The following is a 26,714-nucleotide window of genomic DNA, read 5'->3' as shown; positions in this document are numbered from 1 at the left end:
TTCTTCCATTCCCTCAAGTATTTCTGCAATGTAGTATTCTTTGTGCAAATACCAAAATCTATTTCATCAATATCCAGGTAGAACATTCTGTTGTTTGTAATTTTTCTTATTTTTAAACAATATTGAAATGAGTATACCTGTTACTAAACACCCCTTATTCCCTGGCACACGCATATAACAAGTAAAATCACATGTTTTCAAGGCTTGTGATGCATATTGACAAATGGCGTTTCAGAAAGATGTTTTAGTATCATCAGTAATGTATGAGATTTGGTTTTCTGACAAGTTTGTCAAATACTATTAGGTTTTTCTAATTATTTTGGCAATTATATAAGCAAAAAGCCATCTCATTTTAATGTTATATTTATTGCTTTTTTCTTTTTTTGCTTTGCTAATTGTTTTTTTTTCTATTGATTTTTAACCAGCTCTTTGTATATTCAGGATAGTAGGCCTCTGTTTTACATGATGCAAATATTTTGCTTAGTTTTCTGTTTATTTATTGTATTTTAGTGATATAAAAAACTTGGATTTAAGTAGTTTAACCTCTCAATAATGCACATAATAACTTGTGCCTTTAATACTGGTTTGGAAAGGCTTTCCCTACTCTATTACATAAACATTCAAATATTCAAAAAAATAGACTTTTTTCTTCCTAATACTTTAACCATCTGGATTTATTAGGCTATAATTTAAATTTTTATATTTCAACCTTAATTTTGAAGAAAATCATGTTTCATAAAACATTTTAATACTTATTTAACTAAATGACTTCAGATCTGTAAACTAAAAAAAAAAAAGAAAGAAAGAAACATATTTCATTGCTTTCTATTCCTCTGAATTTCACTTTAGGAAGGGAGAAGGGCAAGTGAAAATAAAATCACCCATAATTTTCTCCTACAGCTTTGTTTTTAAAAGTATTATATTTGTCATCTTTGCACGAAAATCCCCTCAACCTTTGTACATATCTTTAATGGATCTGGCATGATTCCAACATCCATGATTTATATAAATTCTACGTGAACCAATTAAAATTTTCAGCCTGTGTCCCCTCTTGGGGTAGAGGATATTCACTGGGACTTTACCCGGGCTGCTTCAATAAAATTATTTTGAATATCTGCATAGATTTCTTCCACATAATTAAAGTTACTTTCAAAAGTTAAATAGAAAAATGCCCTCAAAGTCCAGTGTGGTTGTGAGCATACATTCATAAGAAAAAAAAAAAAGTGTTTTCATTATGTTTGGTGGAAAACATACTTTAAAAGTAAAATTTCACATTCACTAAAGAAATACTATGGCTCTAAGCAAAGCAAGCTTTTCAAAGAACATTTGATAATAGTATCAAGATCTTTAATTGATAATCTAACAAGTAGGAAACTTTTATCACCCCTTTGATCATTTTTTTGAGGGAGCTGTAAACACCACATCCAGTCCATAAAGGGGAAGATTACACACAGAACTGTGTAAATGAAGGTGGTGGAATGTTAAAAAGGCTAAAAATATCTTTTCCCTGGGAACTCTCCAGGAGTCGGTCCATAATGAGATTCAACTTCGATAAATGAATAAAGCTGAGAAAAATAACTTGAATATGCAAATGATTGGTGTCAAAGAGAAATCTAGATTAGTGTAATAGGAAAGCAATTTTGAGGGATAATGGCTGACACAGAAGAATTGAATCGAGGGTACTGTATCCACATTTGCAAAAGTCTAAAGAAAGGTCTGTTGGGAGTGAACAAATGCCCAAGTCGCCAAACCTCATCTGATCTAACAAAGCTTTGTTTAGAATCTCCTATGTGTGTGCTACACACACTCGCTTATCTTTTTATTCCTTTAGCAAAGAGAAAAATGACATTCTAAACATCTTTGTTACATGCGCCAACTTAGATACGGAGAAGTGAAGTTCCTTAATATGACAGGCTCACCGTGTGACCCAGTTAGCCTGGGACAGTCTTGATTTCCACCTGTTGTTGTGGCTTAATTGTTGATAGTACCTGCTTTCATTCTAAAAGTTGTTCCAGTTTGAACAATTAATGATGTGGCCACAGTATCAATTTTCTATTGCTGCTATAACAAGTTACCACAACTGTAGCAATGCAAAACAACACAAATTTGTTATCATGCACTTCTGTAGGTTTTGAGTCCAACATGGAACTCACAGGACTAAAACCACACGCCAGCAGGCCTGCATTCACTTCTGGAGGCTATAAAGCAGGCCTTGGCTTTTCTAGCTTTGGGTGGCTACTCACACTCGGCGCATGGCCTCTTCCTCCACCTTCAAAGCCAGCAGTGGCTGGTCAAGTACCTTTTCACATCAAATCACCTAGACTTTCTTCTCTTCCTCTCTCTTAAGGACCTTCATAATTACATTGAACCCACCCAGACGATCCACACTGATCTCTCTGTTTTAAGGTCAGCTGATCAGCAACCTTAATTCCCCTTTGCCAAGATAACCTTACATATCCACAGGTTCCAGGATTAGGACATAAAACTTTAGGAGGGTCATTATTCTGCCAACCACAGCCACTTTATAGGTAACAGAGCTGAAATTTGAAGGCAGGCTTTCTGATTCAAAGTCTAAAGTCTAGTGTAATTTCAGTGATCGGTGAGGATGTCTTTGGTGGAAAACGCTTGTTTGGTCTTTATGAGATGTTGGTAGGTGGGGAGGGTGTGAGAATTGCAAACAAAAATTCAATAAAAATATCGATCAGTGCCTTCTTTACTCGAGGCACTTAATTTTGGAGATCATCTGTTATAAATAATCTCACAGTAGCCTACTTATGCAAAATCTCTGTGGGATTCTTTATCTCCATAGAATTTTTATGGAATTTTTTTTAAAGCTAGGAACATCTTTGAGGTTCTCAGGACATAGTTTCAGCTGCCTTCCAGGAATATCATATCAAGTTTAGATTCCCCTAACATGGAACCTGGTGCTTATTTCACTGCACCTTCATAGTCATTGAGTCTCATCTTTTCTTTATCCTTCTCCTCTATGGAGGCAAATGCTGGCATCTTATTTTTCATATTTGTTTCAAGGTTTTGTGTAAATCTGTATGTCTAAACTTGTAGTCACGTGTAACTGGAGATGTCTAATACTTGTTAGACATTTGTATATCCCTAATTGAATGCAGTGAACTTCTAGTTATCATTTTGCATTTCTAGCATTATAACTATTCTTATTATAAAAGATGGTATTTGGAATGAAAGGAACAAGGCCCATCTTTTGGACTTACAAATTGGTTCAAGTAGAATTTCCTAAACAAGTATTTCAAAGCAGCATCCACGTTGGAAAATGTTTTAATGTCCCAAAGAGGTAACTTGGAGGGCATCTGCTCATTTGGGTAGGAGACATCATATCTGTGTCCAAAAGAGAAACTCTGAGTCACATTATGTTAGAGTTATAGCTCATAAGTTCTCTTCATTTTCTGTGATGTAAAAACATATGGTTGAAAAGCATGTGAACACACACGCATTCCACTGATAACCAGTAGTTTAACTATATCATCTCAAATAAGTAATTTACTATGCTGTGTATGTTTTACTTCATTTGAATATTTAGCCCGAAGCAGAATTATCAGAGTTCAAAAAGATCACTGAAGTGTTTTCTAAATTATTTTACTTCAAAATGACTCATGAGTCTATAGATTGTGTATCTCACACTTTGTTTCTTATCTCATTGGTCCAGGTTTGACATCTGTTACTGGGGTCATCTCATAGAAAAAACATTGTGTTTTAAGAGCCAGTGTCTTCATTTTGGCCTTCACCCAAAAAACCTTGTAGCATCTTTTTCATCAGTTCATCCCTTTGGATCAGATCACAGTATCAAATTTTGTCTGACTAAATTGTGCCTTTCATAAACAGAGCAAAGAGAATAAGCCAGATGAAGGGCAAGATGTTAATAGCTTGTTGTGACACCAAAGGCTAGTGTGCTTGTACGTGCTTTGTAACTTGGCTCGTTAGGTTTGTGTTGCGTTGTTTTTTTAAGGGATTCTTGTCTACGCGTGTGCACAGCCCACCTCCATTATTATGGTGCAGTAATTGGTTTGAAGAGTCATCAGTTTGCATGTTGTGACTTGACAGTCCCCACTTCTGGTGGAGACACCCCCAGGATATGGAAGGAGAATCGAGAACCTAGGAAGTGGGGTTCAGGAACGGTGGCCGAGGGGACCCTACATGCTTCAGCCAGAGCTCCTCTGGCAGCGTAGCTTCCATTCTGACTCCTGTGGTGTTTCACCACCTCCTCCCCATTTCAGAGGTCAAGCTCCCTCTCACCCTACACACAGGACTCCGTGACCTGGTGTCCACCTACCACGGCCCCTGAAGTGGAGCGATTAGTTCACGTGGTACCTTCATGTGGTACCTTCATGTCTCCAGTGTTGCATAAAGTAATTTTGCCTTAAACAGATTAAGAGTGACTTTCATACCTTGTTCCCCTCCCCATTTTATTCATCTTGGTCATTTGAGAGCTACAATTATAAGAGGTCCAAGTCTTGTCTTTTCAGAAAGTCTGTGACATTTCAGAAGGGAACATGTTGTAGCTAGGCTGATGCTATAGTATTTCCCAACCTGTCACTTGTGGCAGGGTGTCACATTATACATAAAGGCTCATGGTGTGTTTTATTATGTATTTTCATGTGTATTAGGAAAAATTTTAAATAAGCTCACCATACCCCTGAATTCATGGATAATTTTGCCTCGGAGGAGTCATCAGTGAAACACAATCTATGTACAGCAAAACTATTAAGTAAATAACATAGTTAGTAAAGAGGAATTTTTAAAATGTAAGGGAAGTCCATGAAAGAGCATTTAGCAAACAAGGGCACAGTGGGGGACAGCACAAATTTTCAAGTCAGATCTAAGTTTGGATCCAGCTGGATCACAAACTAGCTTTTGACCATAGACCAGGTCCTTAAATTTTTCTGAGTTTTGCTGCAATGGGTATTTCTCCAGGTGGTTTTGAGCCAAATGAGGCAACACATAAAAAGCCCAGACATGTATTGGACACCAAATAAATGTTAGTTCCCTTCTTTCAAAAGGCAAGTTATCAGTTTAATGTACTTGGGTGGTGTTTACCGCTGTGGTTCTTGTTCATGAATTAAGACTGCACAGAGTCAGCTGGCCTTCGGTCCATGGAGCCTGGGACTGACGGTCAGCTCCTGTGTGCCAGGAATGGAGAGACAGGACAGATGGCCAAAGCTGAGGCCAAAACTTTGGACTCCAGTCTCTTAAAGAGGGATTGCCTCTTCTGAGGAGGGCTCTATGCAGTCAGCGATGAGTCAGGTGCCTGATGTGTGCCAGGCACTGAATCTCAGCCTTGGGGATTCGTTCTTGGGCATGAACACCCACCCCACCTCTGTCTTGATGGGGCCGGAGAGGCAGACATTAGTTGAATTGTCACACAAATAATCAAGCAATTACATGTTATGGAAGGTGTTATAAAGGCAGGGTACCAGTGCCATGGGAGTGTCAACCACGGACACCTGAGGTAGTCTGGAGCGGTAATGAAGGATATTCTCTGCCAGTGATATCTGAGATCTGAAGGATGGATGGGGGCTGACCAGATGGCAGATGGGATGCTCATGTCGGCTAGGAGGGTTGCACATGAAGATACCTGTGCTGGGAAGGAATGGGCTGAGTTGGAAGAACTGAAGAAAGATTGGTGTAGCTGGATAATGAGAAACAGAGGGGCTCTCTTGTGATGTGAAATGAGTTTGGAGAAGTGGGCTGGGGCCAGGTGATAAAAGAGACTTGTCACAGTAAAGGAATGTGCTGTTATCGTAAGAGGAACGAGAAACGATTGAGAGGTGTCCATTCTGGGGTGACATAAATAAATAAAAATTTTGAAAAGACACCTTGGAGGCCTGTATTAGTCAGCCTTCTCCAGAGACACAGAAGCAGTGATTCTGTTAGAAGGAACTGACTCACACAATTATGGTGGCTGAGAAGTCCCAGGATCTTCCTGGGCCAGCTGGAGGCCCAGGGAAGCGGGTGGTGTGATCCAGTACAAGTCCAAAGGCCTGAGAACCAGGGAGGCCGATGGTGCTTATTTCAGTCTGGGTCTGAAAGCCTGAGAAGCAAGACCACTGAGGGCAGCAAGGAACGGAGGCCCCTGCTCAGCACTCAGGTGGGACGACAAGGGCGAATCCCTCCTTCCTCTGCATCTTGTTCAATGCAGGCCCTCAGTGGATTGGCTGTGCCCACCCCCACTGGGGAGAGCCATCTACTTAACTGAGTCCACAGACTCCGATGTTAGTCTCATCCAGACACACCCAGAAATAACGTCTAATTTGAGCACCCCATGGCCAGTCAAGTCGACACATAAAACTAACCATCACAAACCCCTTAGAGAATAGATTACGGCAGGCAATATTAGTAGCAGGGGCACCCATTAGGTGCCTGTTGCAGTGGCCCAGGTGGGAAGTGTCAGAAGCTAATCTCTGGAGGTGATGATGGATTTGGAGAGAAGAAGGTGGATTTAAGACAAATTCAGGAGACAGAACAAGCGGTGTAGACCCGACTCGTTGATGGAGTGGCTGGGGATAGAAGGCCTCACTTGGGGAAGAGGGTGGCTTCTGAGTTTCTGCTTTGATCCCTGGGAGAAGGACCACCCTCTGGGCAAAGTTTAGAGTGAAATGATTAACATGACACTGGATTTATCATACTTTCTAGTTGCTCAAAAATCCTTGCCTCCAGAGAGAGGAGATATGGGGATATATGTATACGTATGGGGATATATGTATACGTATAGCTGATTCACTTTGTTATAAAGCAGAAACTAACCCACCATTGTAAAGCAATTATACTCCAATAAAGATGTTAAAAAAAAATCCTTGCCTCCAATAATGACATTTTGGAATACTTTGATTAAGTTATTTAAATATAAAATAGTTCTGCCTTCTCTAGCAAAGGCTGAATGAAGCTGCCCTTTGAAAACTGGGCAGTAGGAGTTGGGTTAAAATTCACACCCCAAACAGCCAAGGACTTGGCTTTATTTCAGCCAAAGACACCACATATCTTGGATCTGAATCCTAATCCCCCACATTCTACAAGACTTGGCTAGCATCATAGGCCACAAGTAAGACAGAGGAACAGAATTCACATTTGCCAAATACGCAGATCTGTCAGAACTGGGTGGGGCAGACTCTAGATCCAGCTCAACATAATGGAAAGACAGACACTAAGGAGATACATTTGATCAGAATGAAGGCCAAGTCAAGTTCTTGGCAATTTGGGGAGGACAAAAGGCTGGACCTTCATTATTACAGGAAATTGCTCCCAAAGCTTGATTTTTATTTTCTTCGTTTAGCAGTATTCTCATGGTAGCTTTAAAAATGAGCATAAAAGCTCATTCTCTGTAAGATCTCCTTTGTGTGCAGATGTTAAAAGGCTCTGCCTATTTAATTTCTTCTTAGCTAAGGTACTCATGCATTATTTTATCTACCCCAGAAATCGAAGTGTGTGTGTGTGTGTGTGTGTGTGTGTGTGAATTTGTTAGTGAAAGGATGAAGTAGTGTTAAAGAAAAAATGAAAAGCAAATTCCTCTACCCAAGTATACCTGGTTTCATGTTTGCTTACTACTTTCAAATTCTGTCCACATGTTTAAATCACACATGTATAGTACACATGCTGTTTTTTGTGTTTTCACACAGTATTCTAAGTAGATCAACAGAATTGAATAATTATTTTATCTAATGGCTGTATTCTAGTATCTTGCTACAAACACATTCATTCAACTCGTCTTTTTTGCACTGGACATTTAGTGGACGCCAGTGTAATTTCATTATTAGAAATAACACTGCAGAAAGTATTTCCATGTTATGTAGTGCAACCTGTCTCAAAGAGAACCCAGAGTGGTATCCAAATGGAACAAAGTATGTGAGTCCTTCATAGATTTGGTGAATTTTGCCATGTGACTTTCCAAAGGGTGAAACCAGTTTATAACACATTCAGGTGGGGTATAACAAACGTGTTTCTCTTTTCTTTTCCTAATTAGGGCTAGTTTTGACAACAGTATTGATGATAACAACAGTAGCAACAGTAGCAGCAGCTAATATCCTTGAGATGAGTTACATAACAGGCATTATATAAAGTGATCTAGAAACATTATTTATAACAGTTTAAAATGTAAACTCTGGAGACTGACTTCACAGGGCCAAATCCAGACTCCACCACCTAACTTCTAATTGGCTTCATTCCCTCCTCAGAAATGGTTCATAGGGTCACTGTGAATATCAAGTGAGTTAATATAGTAGAGAGCCTCGGTAAGCCCTGGATAATGTTGGTTACCATTATCCCTAATCATGAGTGTTTTATGAACCCATTTTACAGATGATAAAACTGAGAGATTAAGTGTATGAGTTGAGGTCACATGACTAGTGAGAAGTTGTGCTGGGATTCCAATTGCAGAGACCATTTCCCAAGGATTCCAGCTACAGAGACCTTTTCTGACAGGAATGCTCAACAGGGTCCCAGTGCAGGGACCACCACTGATATCCAAGAAGTGTCACTGTGGCCCCTGAGTTAAATCAAGGAAGTATCAGGCACAGAAGTGAGAGCATAAAGTCTGCATGGTTCACTGGAAAAGCCACGACATAATTCCTTGTTACCATGCAACAGCAAAGCTGGGTTTTCCACGCTGTTTTCTTCAGCCTTGAGGTCTGAAGGTAGTTCCATATGGAATTGTGAAATCCCTGCTCGATTATAAAGGCCTGGTGGGCAGGAGTCCCAAGGCCTCCTTCAGGACCCCGCCTCCGGAAGGGTCTCTGTAAATACTTACTGCCCTGAGTTTCTCCCCAATATTACCATAAACACTTCCGGTTATTTCTTAATATACGCTGTTCATAACTGCTTAGTCAGTTCTTTTTATTAGCAGAACATTCCATTTAAGCATAATGATGTTGGAAAAACAGAAACAATGTAAGCATATTTTCTCAGCTGTGACTGATTGCTGGTGTTTAGTGTTTCCTTTTTTTTTTTGGACTTCCTTTGCAGATTTGATGAATTAATTGTAAATTTCCCAAGTGGGACTTAACATGAACTGATCTTTGTCTTTTATTCTGTAATGTTTAGTTTCTGTTCTAGTCCTGGTGACTATCCATTGAGACCAACGTTTGAATATTGCCAAGGGCTCATAAAATTGCTGAGATAACCTCCTTTCTTTCTCCAGAGAACCCGACTTCAATTTTCATAATGAATGAATGCCTTCTTTCTCCCCCAATCTCTTTCCTCCAATAGCTACTCGTGGAGACCATTGATGTCAACGGTAGAACTCTCGAGGGGCCGGTCCCTCTGGACGTCATCGTGATTGATCAGAATGACAACAGACCCATCTTTCAGGAAGGCCCTTACATCGGCCACGTCATGGAGGGGTCACCTACAGGTATGTTAGGTTGGCTTACCGTTCGCATAATGGCTTGGGAAGTGGCATCCTGTGATCTTCGGGGCTTCTGGAGACTGTTTTATTGCCGCTCTGACTTATTGTTGGTATGCATCAGCACTGACATATTATTTCCCTGGGTAGCAGCAAGAGCTGGAGAGCTGCAACTCAGAACATGACTGGCGTGTTGCAGACTAGGAAAATGTCTTCCCTTGTGCCCAAAGGTGACCCTTCAAACGAGGACCAACATATCCGTCTCCCATGTATGGCTGATGTTGGACACCATGTAAATGTCTAGCTCACCCTTCTGAGGGCCCAAGGCTGAGCTTGTGGTATAGTGGAACTCTGAAGAAAATTAAGGTCCCCACTGCAAGCTCCTCAGTTATTTCTCTTCATAAGTGCGTTTTAATAAGAACCATTTGGGGAAAATGGGTAAGCCTTTTTTTTCCCTTTCCTTAGAAGACATGGATAGAGAAAACTTTTCTCTTTGGTCGAAGGGCCAAAAGCAAGCATTTTATTTCTCTCTCTGGCAATACATGTACCTAGTGTTACAGAAATCACTCAAGGTTACTATGGAACTTCTGGTATCTTTTCCCCATGTTTAACCTTTCTATCACAGAAGGTTTTAGAATTGAGAGCTCCCTTTTCTGGCCCATAGCTACTAATTAAAGCATTCCATGACCAGCAGCAGAGGTCACTCCTGAGTATAATGCTTGAGAAAGTGAAGAGCAAAGTAGAAAAATCCCTATTTTAAGGCTGGACTTTGATTTTAAGCTTTCAAATACATTTGAGTGAAAAGATGCCACATGAAGAGTGTCAGTGTTGCTGTGTCTGGATTACGCCAAACAACTGCTGTAAGCAAAGGAGTCAGTCCTCGCCGATGGGAGATGGAAGCTAAGGGGCTGCTTTAGCTGGTTCTTTTTCCCCCTTTACTGAATGGACGGGATGTATCAATAGCTTGTAGATACTGGAGGCTCCGGAAGCATTGTCATGGCAACCTGCCTAGACTACCAGGTGAATAACTGTATGCAAGGTGCCTAAAAGCTCCCTTCAGCTTTGAGGAGCTAGGCCTCTGTGCACTTCATCAGTTAGATCCCCAGGGGCAGAAGCACCCTCTCCCTTCCGGGATTTGAATGCATTCTGTAAAAAGGAGAGGGCCTTAGGGGCAGCGTCCTGGAGAGATGGACAGCGGGCAGGTGAAGGTGGGTCAGGTCACTTCAGGGCAGACCTTCCCCGTGGCACCGCTCAGTGGGCTGCTTTTGATGCAGAGTTGGCTTCTGGTGAGACACACCCTAGAATTGGGTTGGATGCTTATGGAAATCTTCTTAAACAAGCTGATGTACAGAACAAGTTACGAGAACCTATAGGGAAAGCTGTTAAAGAGACTGGAGTTTGAGCAGAGCAGAAAAATGATTCCCAGTTTCCATCTGTGGTACCTGGGCCCTGAATGTGAGTGACCGGAACTCGAGATGGGCAGGAAGAGTGTTCTAAATGTAAATGACAGTGGTTACATCCGAGTCAGCTGTGAGCATGTATATGTCTTTGTATATTATGTGTGTATATGATTAGACGATGTCCAGTTTTTTTCCCACTGTGCCCTTCTTTAAAGCTTGAGAAAGAAATTTCAAATTTTATTGCTTTGTATACATATCATATTTTCAAAGAAAAAGGGAATCTTTTATGCGTGTTGAATTTCTTACAAGCACAAAGCAGTTCAGTTAGGGTGGACACATACCCAGCAAAACATAAATCACCTCAAACTTCTATTTATGATTGGTATTATCCTATAAAAATACATAAAGACTTGTATATCTGTATGGAGTAGTTAATTCCAGCTATGCAGAATTTGGCCTGAGTCATTGTTTTCTTTCTCAGTACCCTCTGGGTTGGACTATAAAGCAGAAATTGACATGGAGTCAGTCAAATTTGAGGTCAAAAATATGGAAATGTTGTGGAAAAGTTTTAGAGGAAAAAACACTTAGATTACTTAGCACCCTGTGGGAGAGCTCAGGCAGATGGCCCCCGAAGCGTCTGCGAGGACAGTGGGGAGCTGGAAAAGAAGGTGGGACCCATTTTCCAGTCCCCTCCCAACCTAAGCCACTTGTAAGTCATAACAACAAGCTCTGACAGGCTAGAGAAATGATCGCCTCTTCTGTTTCCACAATGGCCTTCTCGTTTGTGGCTTATGGAATCCTACGTGTTGTAGACCTTGTATCACATCCATTTCACAGAGGGGGATGCTGACCCCAGAAAGAGTTCGTTGACTTTGCCCAGTTCACACAAATGACTGATGGGGGACAGTGTTCAGGACTCAACCTGCAGCGTCAACCTTCAAATCATGTGCTCTTTGAACTGACCCACAAACTTCGCGGTGAAAATAGCCATTGAATGATCCCGACATTTAGGTGGGCACTTGATGTGTGCTGACAGCTTTCTATCACTGTATCATTTCCTCCACTCTGCCCTGAGGGCTGGGCACCTCTCTTCCCATGATACAGATGAGAAGACTGAACCTCAAAGGGGTCTGGGAGCTTGCCTGATGTCCCTCAGCTGGTGGACAAGCTAGAATCAGGGTCCGCGTCTGGCCTCAAGGCACAGGCTCTTTCTTGGGCACCTTCTCTCACGTAGACTCTTTGCAGGCCCAGACTCTTTGATTTAGCTCCTGAGGTAAAATAACCAGCTCTTCTGACCAAAGAGCCAGGCTCCTTGAGTCACTTTTCATTTAATGTGAGCCGTTGCTCCGTCTCTAGGGTTAAACGATGTTAAACATGGGAGCCCTTTTCATCACTCACATCACTTTCTTCTGCATCCGCATAACCAGAGCCAGCTTCGTGGGGTGGGACCTGCCCAGCCTCACAGGGCCCCAGGCTCTGAAGGGCTCCACGCTTGGTTTAATGCTCTGTTGTCGCCATCTTAAAATTCTTAATAATTGTTCAACAAGGGGCCCTGCATTTTCATTTTGCACTGAACCCCAAAAATTATGTAGCTGGTCCTACACATAGCACTGTGGCCTAGAGCTGGGTTTGATGCTCTGCCCGGCTTCTTAACAAGATGAGACTGTGAGCAGGTTACTGAACCTGCTAGAAGCCTCAGTCACCTTGTCTGTAGATGGGGTGGGTGTAGAATAATACCTAACCTAGAAAACTCTGTGCAATGAGTAGATTAGGCAATGTGCTTCACTTAATGCTTGGAATATAATAAGTGTTCAAGAAACGCCACTGTATTGTTAATGCTCCAATTATTCTTAATATTCTGGCGGCCTATCCTTTAGGGAAGGCAAGGCAAAAAGACATGCAGTTTGTGTGAAGGAACATCCATCTCCCAACCAACCAAGCATGATTTTCATGTTGCAGTGTACCCAGATGCCATCAGCACCAGTCCATCATGGAGGAAGGTCACCCATGTTTATCTGTATGTGCAGACAGGAGGCCATTTCTGGCTGGTCAGCACTAAACTCCAGGCTATTATTTTGGGGAATCATTACTAGATGAAGGAAGATCAACAGAAAATAATAGTTTTTGAACTTTGCAGATTATGGACTGTTCCTTTTGTGGAGTTGCAAGGCATTGATTTATGGGACCCACGCCCAGGCCCTGGCTGTTCCTCAAAGAAAACCAGAGCTCCGTGTGAGTGTGATGTTTTCTGAATGCCCAGTGCATTCTGAGACCTCACGAGTAGGGGGTAGGTAGAGGCTGGGACCCTTGACGTTTCTGGAGGACACACACACCAGGGCCCTGCAGCGCCTGCTGGCACCAGCTCCCCAGTGTTTTTTGCCACTGGTGGTCCTCTGGGCACCATTGAGAAGGGCTATCCATGAGGAATGGTGTGCCGGGCTTCCAGAAACAGACCCTAATATGAGGACTGAGGGCGGGTGGTTTACCTGCCAGGTACAGGATCGTGAGTGGGGAGAGCTGCAGGAAAGGGAAGCAGGCCAATTTCAGGTGCCGCGTTAAGCCAGCTACCAGCGCAGGCAGTTGTTCTGAGCTTGATCCCTTAGGGAGAGAGGGCTCTGGGAAATGAGGTAAAACACACACGTTGGAGTTAGCCCAGCTCAGGATCCAGGGAGCTGGGCTATCCATCCCGCAAGCCCGGCAGACATCCATTAAGAGCTCTCCCCAGAGGGACTTTAATTAATTCCCAGACCCTTTCGGTCAGCTGGGACCACAAGCAGGGTTCCAGCAAGCTGGGTTCCAGAAGCTCAGGGGCAACCTTCCAACAAGATACAGGAGCTGACTTTTGCTTCCATGCTGTTGCTTCCATGCTGTTGGCCACCCTGCCTGTCAGCAGGGGCAGCTGGGAGAAGGGAGCCCACCACCCAGACAGGTGGGGCAGCTTGAGATACATCAGGGGAGGGAGATAATGGGGAAAATATCCTAGTCCTCAAACTACATAACTGAGAAAGATGAATGTAACGTTGACCTTTCTCTTTAGAGAGAAGACAGGACCACAGGACCTAGAGGTGTGTGTTCTGAGTCCTGAGAGATACCCACTGCTTAGTTGTGTGCTGACACTTCCTGAGGCTATTGAATAGACAGAGGCAGGGATTAGCAGCTAAATCCTCATCTTCTAACTTCTGAGAGCCCGAGGACCCGTACCCTCTCTTGCTCCCTTTATTTTTTTTTTTTTCCATGCAGTAATTTTACTGAGCATCTACTCTGTACCAGCAGTATTCTAAGCTCTGAGGGTCCAGCTGTGGACCTGCCAGATGCTGCTCATTTTCTCCTGGTCTGCAGAGCCAAGCAGGGAGACAAGCAACAGATAAATGAGAACTGAAATTGGTGGGCAAGGCCATGTAGCCATAGGGACCCCTCATCCTAGGAGGGAGGGAAGCCAGCCTCCCTGAAGAGGTGATATGAAGAGAGCAGGGGGCTTTGTCTTTTATTTTATCTCTGGGATCCACCTGAGTTTCTGTTCTTCAAGTCTCAGTTACTTTAATTTTTAAGCAAGTCCTACCATGGCAGACATGAGGGAAGCAGCCGATCAAGTGGTCTTTGGGACAAATGGCTGTCCCAGGAGCTCAGCTTTGCTCGGCAGTTGATGTTGTCTAAAACAGCTTGAGCCAAATAAAGATGGCTTTGATATTTGAGGTTGGTATTTGAGACCTAGCTTAGCATGAATTCTCAGTTTGTTGGTATGACCTGGTGGTAGAGTCCCTTTTCTGGTCACCTGTTTACTTGTTGCAGTAACTGCATGTGGCCTTTTGGTCCACCAGCTCCCTGGTTTTCCTCTGCTGGTATTTAGAGTTTCACATCTCAGCTATCCCAGCAAGTCCTGTGAGCTTCTGGAACAGTGGGCACGGGGCTAGTTTTTGCTTAAGTAGATAAATTTCTTTTAAAAATGAGACTCCACTTTCTTCCCCAGCTTTTTTAAAGTAGAATTACCCTCCAGTCTCACCATCCGGAGGAGACCACAGTTGCCACCTCAGGGAGCATGGTTCTAGGGCTCTCCCTGGGCACCTCCACACACAGGGATGCACACACACAGTTTCATAGAAATGGAGCTCTGCGTGCTCTTCTCTAGCTCACTTTCTTCGCCCTGCAGTGTCCTATGGACGTTTCTGTAAATCAGTAAATATCAAGCGACACATCACTGTTTTAAGCAGCTGGCGTCGGGACCTATCATCATCTAGTCAGCCAATCCCCTGTTGACTTAAGTTGTTTTCACTTTTCCCTACTTTCAATCAGTTCTACAGGGGAGAACACGTCTCTTTCTACTTCTGTGACAATTTCTTTAGGGTAAATACATGCAAGTGGAATTGATAGGATAAAGGATATGCTTATTACATTTTGATGTATATTGGAGTGACACTTCTAATCAGAGGATTATATTTGTATCTTGGCTAAACTCATGCATGAAGATACAATAGTCTTTCCGTTCACATATGAGCATACTGATGGACATTTATTTATATTTCTGGATTATACCCAATATCTCTAAGGCTTGTGGTCACTTCACTAACTGTGTCTGTAGGCTGTGAACGGCCTTGCTCTAAACTTCTCCCCAGATTGCTTGGCCGAGGAAGAGGACTGAAATTGTTGATTCTGACCCCTCTCCTGGAGTCATCGTTGGAGTCTTAGCTGAGGGAAGTTGCCTAGGAACAGATGTCATTAACAGGCCTGCAGTGTCATTCAGTTTGAATTATGATGCAAATCACTCCAGTGCAGTTGAACATAAAACAAAATTTATGAAGGAGTTGCATAAGCTAATCAGAGACATCTTCCCAAAAGGAAAATCCCAGAAAATAAAGAGTATCAAAAGTGTTGAGTTATCTGGACTTTGCTACCTACTCAAGAAACTGAATGTCCACCAAGTTGCTTCTAACCATGTCTGGGGTGCCCAAGTGATGTCTTACAGGGGCTCTAAACCAAGCCTATCAACAGCCTTGTCGTAGCTACTATTATTTTCCCTCCTTTATACCCCAGCCCCTCTCTGATGGACACTATTGTGTATGTTGCTGCTGGCCCACTGGTGCCTTGGAGATACCACAGGGCTTGGTGAGACAGGGGAGGATGTCTAGAGCCCTATATTCTGTTCAAAGGATCCCCAACCAGTAAAACTGTGTGTCGCGTCTTAAATGTGGGGAACTTTGAAAACAGCTCTTCTCATTTTTGTTCGTAGCCCTCTCTCCACCTAAATTCATATATGAGTCAGTGGGGCTGGAGACCAATTCAGGACACAGACACCACATTGTTTTTGGATCACTCTTCTCTCTAACCATGAAATCTTTGTTCCTTATGTGTCTGTCTCCCCTGTGCCCATCACCCACCCTTATACTCATTCATGTCAGGTCTTTGAGGCACTGAGGCTAACCCAGTGACCTGGAGAGATATGGCTTCTGTGCTCATGGAGGTTACTTCCTCATAAAAATAAATACTTGATAGCCCTGACCCACTAATTCGCTGGATATATTTTCGTCTCAGGCTGGGAGTCATCCTTCCATCCCTCCCCATTTGGGAGAGAGAAGGATTTATGACATCAACTATGGAAAAATAAAATTAAAATGTATTAATTAACTTAATTAAAAGAACAGTAGTTTAACGTGAAGGGGAGGTAAAGAGGCATTGGGAGCCTCCGAAGCTTCGTGATGATTCTACGGCATTTGGAAAGAATAAGGCTGATGGGGATTTTCCAGTCAAACTGGAGATGCGGTGACAGCTGAGCAGCTACAGAATGAGAATGGAACCGTCCTTGGGTCGTTCCAGCACCGAGCACGGTGGACTGCAAGCCAGCCCTGGTGCCTGGGGGTCCACTCTGAACAGCCCAGGAATTCTTAGCCTTATGGATGGATACAGCAGAGTGGCAGGTCCGCAGTGGCACTGAACAATGATAAGTTTAGGGAAACCCTTATTACTTCAGCTCAATTCCTGATGACACTTCATTCAGCAAAACCGCTTAAAGAAAATTTACTGGGCAGGGTCTCTGAGCCGGATAGTGTTCTAGGTGCTGGAGATGCAGCGGTGGCCAAGACCAGGTAGCTCTCCGCTCTTACGGCATTTGCACTGTAGTGGGAAGGGAAAGATAATGAACAACGAATGGAATAAACAAGGTAATTTAAGACCTTTGGGTAAAATAGAACAAGGTGATGGGATAGAACGACAGTGAGGTCATCTCTGAAGAGGTGACGTGTAAAAGCTGAGACCAGTGAGAACGCAGGAGCCACGGTGTCAAGAGGCCAAGCAAGGACATTCCAGGCAGAGGGATGAGCAGCTGTGAAGGTCTGAGGCAGGAATGAAGGTGGGGGACACAGAGCTGGCCATTGTGCTGGGAGAATGTCAGCGAGGAGAAGGGCACCTGCTGAGTTCCAGGGGATAGGCCAGCTGAAGTCAGCAGACTGTGGGCCATGGGCCTAATCTGTCCTGCTGCCTGTTTCTTTTTAATAAAGATACTAAAGTCTTATTGGATTACAGCCGTGCCCATTCATCTAAGCGTTGACTGTGGCTGTCTTCACATGACGCTCTTAGAGTTGGGTAGTTGGGACAGAGACTCAATGTCCCACAAAGCCAAAAATATATACTACCTAAATATATATGTATTTAAAATTTATAAAATATATATTTATATATAAATGCCTAAATATATATTATAAACTATCTAAATATATATTTTTAATATATGTTAAATATTTAAAATATTAAATATAAATACATAAATATATATATATATTCTTTACCTAGCCCTTTACAGAAAAAGTTTAGTGAGAGCTCTGTAAGTTTTGATTACATTTTGAATTTAGTAGGAATCCCTTGGGCGGTGTTAAGCAGGAGAGTGGTAAAGTCTGATTTTACTGTTAAAATATGACTTGTGCTACTCAGTGGAGAACAGGAGTAGGGCAACCAGGACATGTCAGCACTCCAGGCACGAGAGGACTGTGGCCTGGGCCGGGGTGGGGACAATGGAGGTGACTAGAAGAGGTCACGTAAGTTTTTTGCGATGAGCCCATGATGAATGGGGGAATACTGAATGTTGACTCATTTTATGGTGCTGGATTATTATAACCAATGCCATCTATTTGAAATTATGGTAATACTGTAAACCTTAATAGGTTTATAAATTTTCCTCAAGTATGAACTGGATTTTACCTTCGATTTTCTTTCTACGGCATAAGCTTAAGGCCAGGGGACCAGACTGTCTTTTCATCCTCAACTGTCAGCATTTAGCAGAGTTCCAGGCACATGGTAGCCCCTCAATAAATTCCGTTCAATGAACAAGTAGCCCCAAATGGCAGAAAGTATGAATCACAATAAACTTCCCTTTTTATTTGATTTTTAAACAAATGTTGTCTTTATTAGCAATGTATTCCTCTTCTAACAAATATCTCTGGAGTGCGAGTTCGGTACCAGATACGCTGATGCTTAGTAAGGATGGGGTCAGGGAGGGATGCATGAAACAGACACGGACCCTGACTCGGAGGAGTTTGCAGGGGAGTGAGGCAGGCAGGTGAAAAACACGTCCTGAGCCCGCGACAGTGCTGCTTGGGGAAGGCAGGGGCCGCGGGAGCATCTCACTAGGACCAGGGCAGGGAGGCGGCGCCGGCCCCCCAGGAAAGAAGCCAGGATAACCATCTGCATAATGTTTCTAGTACTGGACGCTGGTCTAGGTTCTATGCCTATACCTTAATGCAGTCCTTCAATGCTTTTACAGTCGAGGAAACAGAAGCTCAGGGAGGTTAGGTTACTTCCCCAAAGTCACACAGTTGGTGGGCGATAAAGCTGGGATTCGAATTCAGCCTAACTCCTGTGCCCTTTCATTTCCTCTCAACTACGGCACCCACTGTCCTTTTACCACTTCACCCATGAAAATGCTAAGATCAATCCAAATCTGCCGCCCTACGGAGCATTTCCTTGTATGCATATGTGTGAGTGTGTATGTATTTGTGTGCGTGTACGTGTATACACACCTGTGTAGGCATGCATGTACGTGTGTGTGTCGCATTTGCCTTCTCAAATACAGCCAGATCCTCCCCCTAGCGTTAGTCCAGGAGACGCTCAAGAAGAACTCTTCTCCAAGATTCATAAGGCATGCTGGCCATCATCGGTCAAGACAGTCTACAGATGTCAGTTAGAAAGGATTTATAATCAGCAGAAAGCTTGATAAACCAGCTTTTACTGCAGCACTGTTGCACTAAGAATCCTGTCCCTTCTGAGGGTGGAGTCTAGGGCGGCTGCTTCCATCCATCTATATGAATACCTTTGAGTCACTCCACCTTAATATATGAACAGTAGACTAAAAGAAGCCCTGAGTAATTTAGGTATAGAACCACCTCCCTTCTTAAGTAAATTGAAGAGATTCAATATTCTGAGTTCAATGGGAAGAGGGCATATAAAATCCCTTTTAAGTATATGTTCTTATAAAATATAGGTCATGAATTGAGTTTTCCAGTATCAAAGAAAAAAATTTAATAGACTTACAGCTTTCTTGCTTTAATTATGGCTGCATTTTTAAAAATCAATCATAGTCCCCAAAGCTATTTCATTATTCAGAAGCCTGGCTATTTTCAAAGATTTCTTTAAAGTTTGGTTTGGGGAATTTCAGTATTTTCTTGTTCGTTTTTTGTTTTTTTTCACTTCTGTTTAGTGTGCCACAGTTTTTTTCTGCGATGTTCCTGGTTTATAGTGGGCTGCTAACAGGGACACCCGTTCATGGGGAGGGCAGGCCAGGGCTCATGTTTCTGCAGTTGGCCTCTGTATCTTCAGGAAAGGTCACTTTTCAGAATGATGGAGGACCTCATGGTTCTCTTCCCTTGGCCGTCAAAATCGGACACAGTGAGGGGCTTGCCGTCTGTTCCTCTGCTTCTGTTCTCAGTTCTGCAACTTCACCCTCTGTCTTGCTGGGCAGGTTCCATGCTCATTGGCTCACACCAAAGTCATAAGCCAGGGTTACACAGGTGATGACTTGAATAGTAACCTAGACATGCAGAATTAAGTTAATCTGGTTTTCTGCGTGTAACACATCGTTTGAAAATGGCTGGGTGGATTTCTGCTAGTTTGGAAAAGTAGGTTTGACATGGTTTAATATGAAATGTTGACCCATGCCACTAAGACATAACCCGAGAGACCCATGCTGCTGCTGTCAAAGAAACATGTTCTGTGAATGCAGACATCACAGAAAGAGTAATGGTTCAGCTGAGGATGATTTGCCCTCCTCCCCAGGCACACTGGGTGTCACACTGGGGGAGGGGAGAGTGCAACTGGCACCTAGTGGGTAGAGGCCAGGGCTGCTGCTAAACACCTATAATACACAGGATGGCCCCCACAGCCCAAGGTTATTTGGCTCAAAAATATCAATAGTGCCAAGGTTAAGAAACCCTTCCCTAGATGGAAAAAATGAAGAGTATCAGGTATGAGGCCCAAATCTAAAGTCTGGAGGGGAGATGCTGCAGAGTGTCAGCCCTGGTCGGTACCAGTTTGTGGTGAGCTCGGGGATGAGTGATGGCCAGAACCTCCTCCTCTAAGGATGCCCCGTTAGCATGGAGCTCAAGTTACTAGTGAGTGCCTGTGAGGAGGAGCGGGTGCCGGGCCCTGCGCTCCCTGTGGTAAGGGGTTCCTCTGCAGCACCTCACTGACTCCAGGAGTCCTGAGAGGGAGATACAGTGAGCATCTCCATGTCTCCAAAGAGGACATTGAACCTTAAAGTTAGAAACCAATCTTTCCAGGAGAGCAGAGACCTCTTCCCTCAGTATCCGTTCTGGTCTCTTTTAGTAACAGACCCCAACGTACCCCACTACAGTGTCAGTGTGTCCATATAAAAACTCTATTGTCCAGCCTCCCTTGCAGCTAGATGTGGCCATGTGACAAATACCAGCCAGTGAGCTGTAAACAGAGTGTTGTGTTAGATTTCTGGGATGAGTTAGGAGCCAGGTCAGCTGGGGAGAGTGCCCTTTTGTCCTCCTCCTACCACCTATTTCTTATTGCTGCTTGGAATGAGGATATGATGGCTAGAACTCGTGCAGCCACTGTGCTTTGTAAGGTGGCTTTGAGAATGGAAACCATGTCCTAGGGAGGTGTACAAAGATAGAGATTGGATTCTGTTACTTGTGGAATATCATGTTAACCCTGGGCTGCGTCTCCAGAATTATTTTACATAGGACAATAATGGACTTCTGTCTTATTTAACTCACTGTTACATTGGGTTCTCTGTATTTGTTGCCAAACCTAATAACAGCTGACATACGCGGTGTCACTCAACCAGTAAGAATTATAACCCAGACCATTTGACTCCAAACCATGCTTAATGGCTATACTATGCTGCTCAGGACATTCAGAGCCACTTATGCCTCTGTATGCATTTCATGCCACCAGTTTTTGTATGGTAATCAGAAAATTGAGCCTTTACTGGAACAAAAACGGTCTTTGTCTCCTCTGTTATCTTAGAGTTCTTTCCAGAAAGCATCCTGAAGTCTGTTTGTCATTACATATTTTTATTAGGTTAAAAACATACTTAATGCCTTGTGATGGCAGCTTTCTAGGCATAGAGTTTTGATTCCCTCTGATCAGTAATTTCAGATCACAGTCCAGTAGTGATTATCTGAAAATACTCCAATAATGCACGTCATCGTGTGGCTGCCATTTACGTCAACGTGCTGACCTCCTGTCCAATCCCAAGGACTAGTGAGGGAGGGGAAAGGTACAGGGAATGTTAAGAGAGCCCTAGAAGGTTCTCAGAGAACATTAATTTTTCCCTTGCCCATGGAGATGCATCGTAAGGACATGCCCGTCAGTCATCAGGAAGATCAGTATGTTCTGACAAGAGCACAGCACGAGGGTTGAGACCACTGGCTCCTGTGTCCAGAAGACTGGGTTTTCAGTTATGTTTCCACTGCTAATTGCGAGACCTTGAACATGTTGTCTTACCTGCTGAGCTTTGGGTAACTCCTCTACAAAATGAGGATAACAGTAATGCCTCCGAAGGGAAGCTGGGAGGTTCAGTGAGAAAGTGGATGTCAAGCATCGAGCACATTGCCTAACGAAATACTCCACGTGCTGGAAGTATATTACTGGCTGCTGACCGATGTTTTTTTAAATGACAGTAGATTCAGGAGGGTCATAGCGCTGTCCCCTCGCATCTTGCAGAGGAGGGAGGAACTCTGCCAACCACCAAAGCCGAATTCCAGTCCTGGCTCCTTCTCTTATCAGCTGTGTGAATTTGAGCCTTTAGTTCCTCATTTTGAATTGACGATCATCCGCTGTGGCAGCGTTTTGTATGAGTTTGAATTAGACAAATTGAAATGCTGCAATATGGAAATATTAACAAAATCTCATTTGTACACAAATTTAGAAACAATGTGATCTCCCAAATTTGAAGCATTGGCCAAGAATTAAATACTTTCCACAGTGGCTGGCAGGGTTTAGTATAAACCTTAATGAAATCAGTTCACATCCCATCCCATACGATTCACTGATTCACCCGTTCAAAGTGTAATATTCAGTGGTTTTTAGTATAGTCACAGAACTGTGCAAGTACCACCACAGTCCATTTTAGAACGATTCCACCATCCCTAAAGGAAACCCTGTATTCATTAGAAGTCATTTCCCATTTCCCCCCCAAATTCACCAACCCTACGAAACCACAAATCTACTTTCTGCCTCTGTAGATTTGTCTGTTCTGGACATTTCATTTAAATGGAATCACACACTACGTGGGGTGTTGTGACTGGCTGCTTTCATGCAGCATAATGTTTTCAAGGTTCGCCTGTGTGGTATGAACCTGGTACCAGTACTTCATTCCTTTTTATTGCTAAAGACAGGGTTCATTTTTAAATAAATCCACTCTTGCCATAGTTGATGCTGTTTTAGCTTATAAAAATGAATATGTACCATTCTTTGTAAAGATTAGTCTTGAATTATGTGCATTTTCAATTATTTGAGATATTTGAGAATGTGTCCCTTACATAAGGTATACCTGTGCTCTCCTTATTTTGCAGTTTTGTTATAAGAATTAAATGAGATTTTATATATATGTAAGTTCTTGCCAGCCCCAGTATATAGTGCCCCCTCAAGAAATGGTCCCTCTCTGTTTGGGGTTGTTTGTTTTACAGCACGTCTAATTTGTTATCTGCTTTTGCGTTTCCCTCACCCTAAGGAATTCCCATCAATAAAGATTCCAATCAATTAAGTAAAAGAACTACTCATAAGTGTCTTCTAAGGAGATTGCTTACCAGGTATCCGAAAAATTCTTTTTAAAAAAATCCAGTTTCCACTAAAATGTCGAGTTTTTGGAACAATACAATAGTTCAAGTTACATACCCCTTCGTAAATTTCCACCAATACCCATATATTCGTGAGGTAGTCTAAGACCTTTACTTTTGCCACCCTGAGTACATTTCTATTATGGCATTGTCATTGTCAGGTGTATGAGATTTAGCGAAAGAAAGCTTTTGAAAACAACCACACTACAGTCTTTCCTGACATATTTCAGCAAGATGTGTAAATGAAAGACATTCGGGCATCCTCCATCTTTTACCCCCTCCCTTTGCCCTTGGCAGGTAGGTGCCACATCCAACAGACATCTCTGCTCCTTCACCAAGCCATCATGGCTTGCCTCATGGGGGAGAGACATCAGGACAGGCACTTTCACATTCGTCATTCCACTTCATCCGCCCAGTGATGCTGAGTGTTATTACCTCCATGTTTCAGATGAGGAAACATAAGCTCAGAGATGTTGGCACAGATAATCAGAGGAGAAACTGTGAGTCTGGCTGTGTCTGACCTCTAATCCCATCTTCCTTCAAGGAGACTACATTTCCTGTCTCAGTGTGGGATAATTACTTCTTAGTATGCCTGCTTATCCTCCACAGTAAGACTTATTTACCCTTATTCATTGGTCTCTGATGTAAGCATTCAGTGTTGTTCCCCGGCCAAGGCTGTGCATCTAAATAAGAAATGTTTATTTTACTGCTTATGGGAGATGCAACAGGCAAGTGACAAAAACCACAGTGCAGTTTTGGCTGAGAGTTTTTCAGACTAAGAAGCTGCTCTACATTGTGACTGTCTACACGGATTTTTCCTTATATCCTGAGACAATCCAGCTGTGTCTGGTCCTAATTGTAACTCAAAGGGTAAGGTCAGGCTACATTTCAGAAGGGCAAACACCACCAGAAGAAACAGTTCTAGGGTTAGAAAAACCATAACCAGGGATCTAGCTATTAAATTCATCTAGTAAGATATCAATCAGGAGCACTTTCTGCTGCAGGTAACAAAACAGCAGTTAAAGTGGCTTTAAAGTCTCAGGTTGATTTGTCTCCTATTTCCTGGAGCTGAGAGGTGGGTGGCTGCGGCTTGTGCCTCAGGCATCTGACAGTCAGTGTCTCTGTGTGTCTTTGACCTTCCTCTTGTGGCTGCAAGACTTGTCCCAGCGCTAAATGCCACAGCTATATCTGTGGTCCAGGAAGAAGAAAGAGGGGAAAGGTGACAGTGTCTTCGCTTTTCATCAGGAATGCAAAGTCTTTACTATAAGCCCTCAGTGGTGTTTCGTTAACCAATGCCCTGAGCACAGCTGTGTTGTATGATTACCCCTAGTTGCAGGAAGAACAACTTGCAAACCAGTATTTTATACATACATATGCGCGTGTACATGTATACGTATATGTGTGTGTGCACGCACGCATGCATGTATGGCAGGCTAGAGAGAAGGGAATTAGGAGTAGATTTGGAATAGATTTAGGATTAGCCAGTGACCAGTCTCCACACAGTATGCAAAGTTTAAGGGATTTATTTAATTTTTAAAAGGTTAAAATGCAAGAGAAACCATCTTCCAAGATTTTGTTATGAGTTTGAGAATTAGTTGGAGGGTAAGGCATCACTCAAAGGATTTCTTGGTTAAGTAAATGAAGGAAACAAAGTCAAATTGGTTTCTTTACTGCCCAAGTTCTCAGAGGCTTCAAGATGCTAAGGGTCTTCTCAACCACCAAGATGATGCAGCACTAGAGAATCTGTTACAAGCAGGATGTTCTGTGAGCCTGGCGTACAGGAGATGGTAGACACTTTGGAAAGGCAGCTCTTGGTACTGAACTGCTGGATCATCATGAGATACCCGAGTAGTTATGCTCCCCTCCAGAGTGGCAGTTAGAGACCCAGGTTGAATATAAGATGGCCTGAGAGCAAGACAATGAACACAGTGAGGGGTGCCAAGTGTCCGGTAGACGTCTGACGTTGGGAATGTCAGGACCAGCAGTGGAAGGAGGGGAGCTTGTGAGTAGCCTGGGCATAGGGACCACATCATTGATACTTCCTGACTCTCAGTCCCTGCACATCCACCCCTCTGGGTTTAGCAAGCTTCCTTCACAGAGCCAAAACTCAAAAAATGAAAACTTTGCTGAACGAATATAAATGTTATATAAATCTTAACCAAGAATCTTACATTTTCATTGGTTTTGGAGGATCCCCTCACCTCTTCTCATGAAGGCTAACCTTTTGGCCAGGTCCTTGCTAGGAAATTGACCATTGAGGATCCTGAAGGTAGATATAATAACTTCAAATGAAAAATGACAGACACGTTTTCTGCCCATGAATCTAACCAGAGTAGTGGTAGATGTGTTTTGGCCTTTCAGGTAGCCTCTCCCTCACTTCCTACTTACCAGTAAGTGCCCAGCTTTGCTATAAGGATGATATGCAGGATCTGGAGCTATGAGTTTAATACACATCACTTCGTTTCAGCCTTACCCCAAAAAATAGATAAAGAATCTTTCATTTACAGATAAGGACCTGGAACTTGGTGGGCAGTCAGCTTACCAGAATCTCACAACTTCCCTCCGTATCTTCCCTCATACCATGCGAACACAGCAGTATAAAATAAAGCATCTAAGTGAAAATATTTATTCCAGGCGGAAGAGGTGACTTTAAACTCATGGTGGCTTTTACCATTTGACCCATAGGAATAATGGGCCAAAACTGCCATTAGCTTGATGACTCGAGGGACCAAAGAAAGTAGAGGGGTAACTTTGGACTTTAGTTTTTGCATGTTTGTATTAGTCAGGGTTCTCCAGAGAAACAGAGCCAGTAGAGATAGATGGATAGATAGGTAGATAGATAAAATAAGGCATTGGCTCACACATTAAAGGAGGCTTAGAAGTCCCCAAATCCTCAGTCGGCAAGCTGGAGACCCAGGAGAGCCAATAGTGTAGTTCCGGTCCAAACGCCAGCAGGCTTGAGATCCAGGAAGAACCAAAGTTTCAGTTCAAGTCTAAAGATAGGACAAAAAGAATGTCCCAGCTCAAAGCAGTCAGACAGGAGGAATTTCCTCTTACTCAAATCTTTCTTTTCTATTCAGGTCTTTAACTGATTGAATGATGCCCACCCATTGTGGGGAGGGCAATCTGCTTTACTTAGTCTACTGATTCAAATGTTAACCTCATCCAGAAGCATCCTAACAGACATACCCAGAAACAATGTTTGATGAAATGTCTGGGCACCCTGTGACCCAGTCAAGTTGACATAAAATTCACCATCACAGTGTTGTCAACAGAATTCTGGCCTTCATGATCTCTACCCTCAGGTCTTACCCCTGGGGTTATGTTACCTTACATGGCACAAGAGACTTTGCAATGTAATTAAGGTTACTAATCATCTGGCTTCAACGTAGGGAGATTATCCTGAGTTATCCAGGTAGATCCAAATAATCATATGATCCCTTAAAAGAAGAAAAGCAAGGCAGGAGAGTAAGAGAGATGAAGCAGCAGCATAAGGTTAGAGAGGTAAGGCAGGAATTAGTTCAGGCAGTTTCAGAGCCTGAGAAGGACTCAACCTGTTGTTGGCTGGAAGTTGGAGTTGGGTAGGATGAGAAGCATGAGACGGAAATCCATTCTGCAGGTGTCCTGAATAAGCTAGATATTCTCTTGCGAAATGCACAG

At 42.9% G+C, this 26,714-nt stretch overlaps 1 protein-coding gene across 1 annotated transcript in view; it reads left to right on the top strand.

Moving 5' to 3' along the window:
* Positions 1 to 26,714, top strand: part of CDH13 (cadherin 13) — a 1,033,476-nt gene that overhangs the window by 642,508 nt on the left and 364,254 nt on the right. The window contains exon 6 of the mRNA XM_081215776.1: positions 9,229 to 9,373. Coding sequence (XP_081071902.1) covers positions 9,229 to 9,373 — 145 coding nt within the window. The remainder of the gene's footprint in view (positions 1 to 9,228; positions 9,374 to 26,714) is intronic.

The sequence above is a fragment of the Mesoplodon bidens genome (genome assembly GCF_964165515.1).
Source record: "Mesoplodon bidens genome assembly, chromosome: 18".
NCBI lineage: Eukaryota > Metazoa > Chordata > Mammalia > Artiodactyla > Ziphiidae > Mesoplodon > Mesoplodon bidens.
This window is presented reverse-complemented; position numbering and strand designations above follow the sequence as displayed.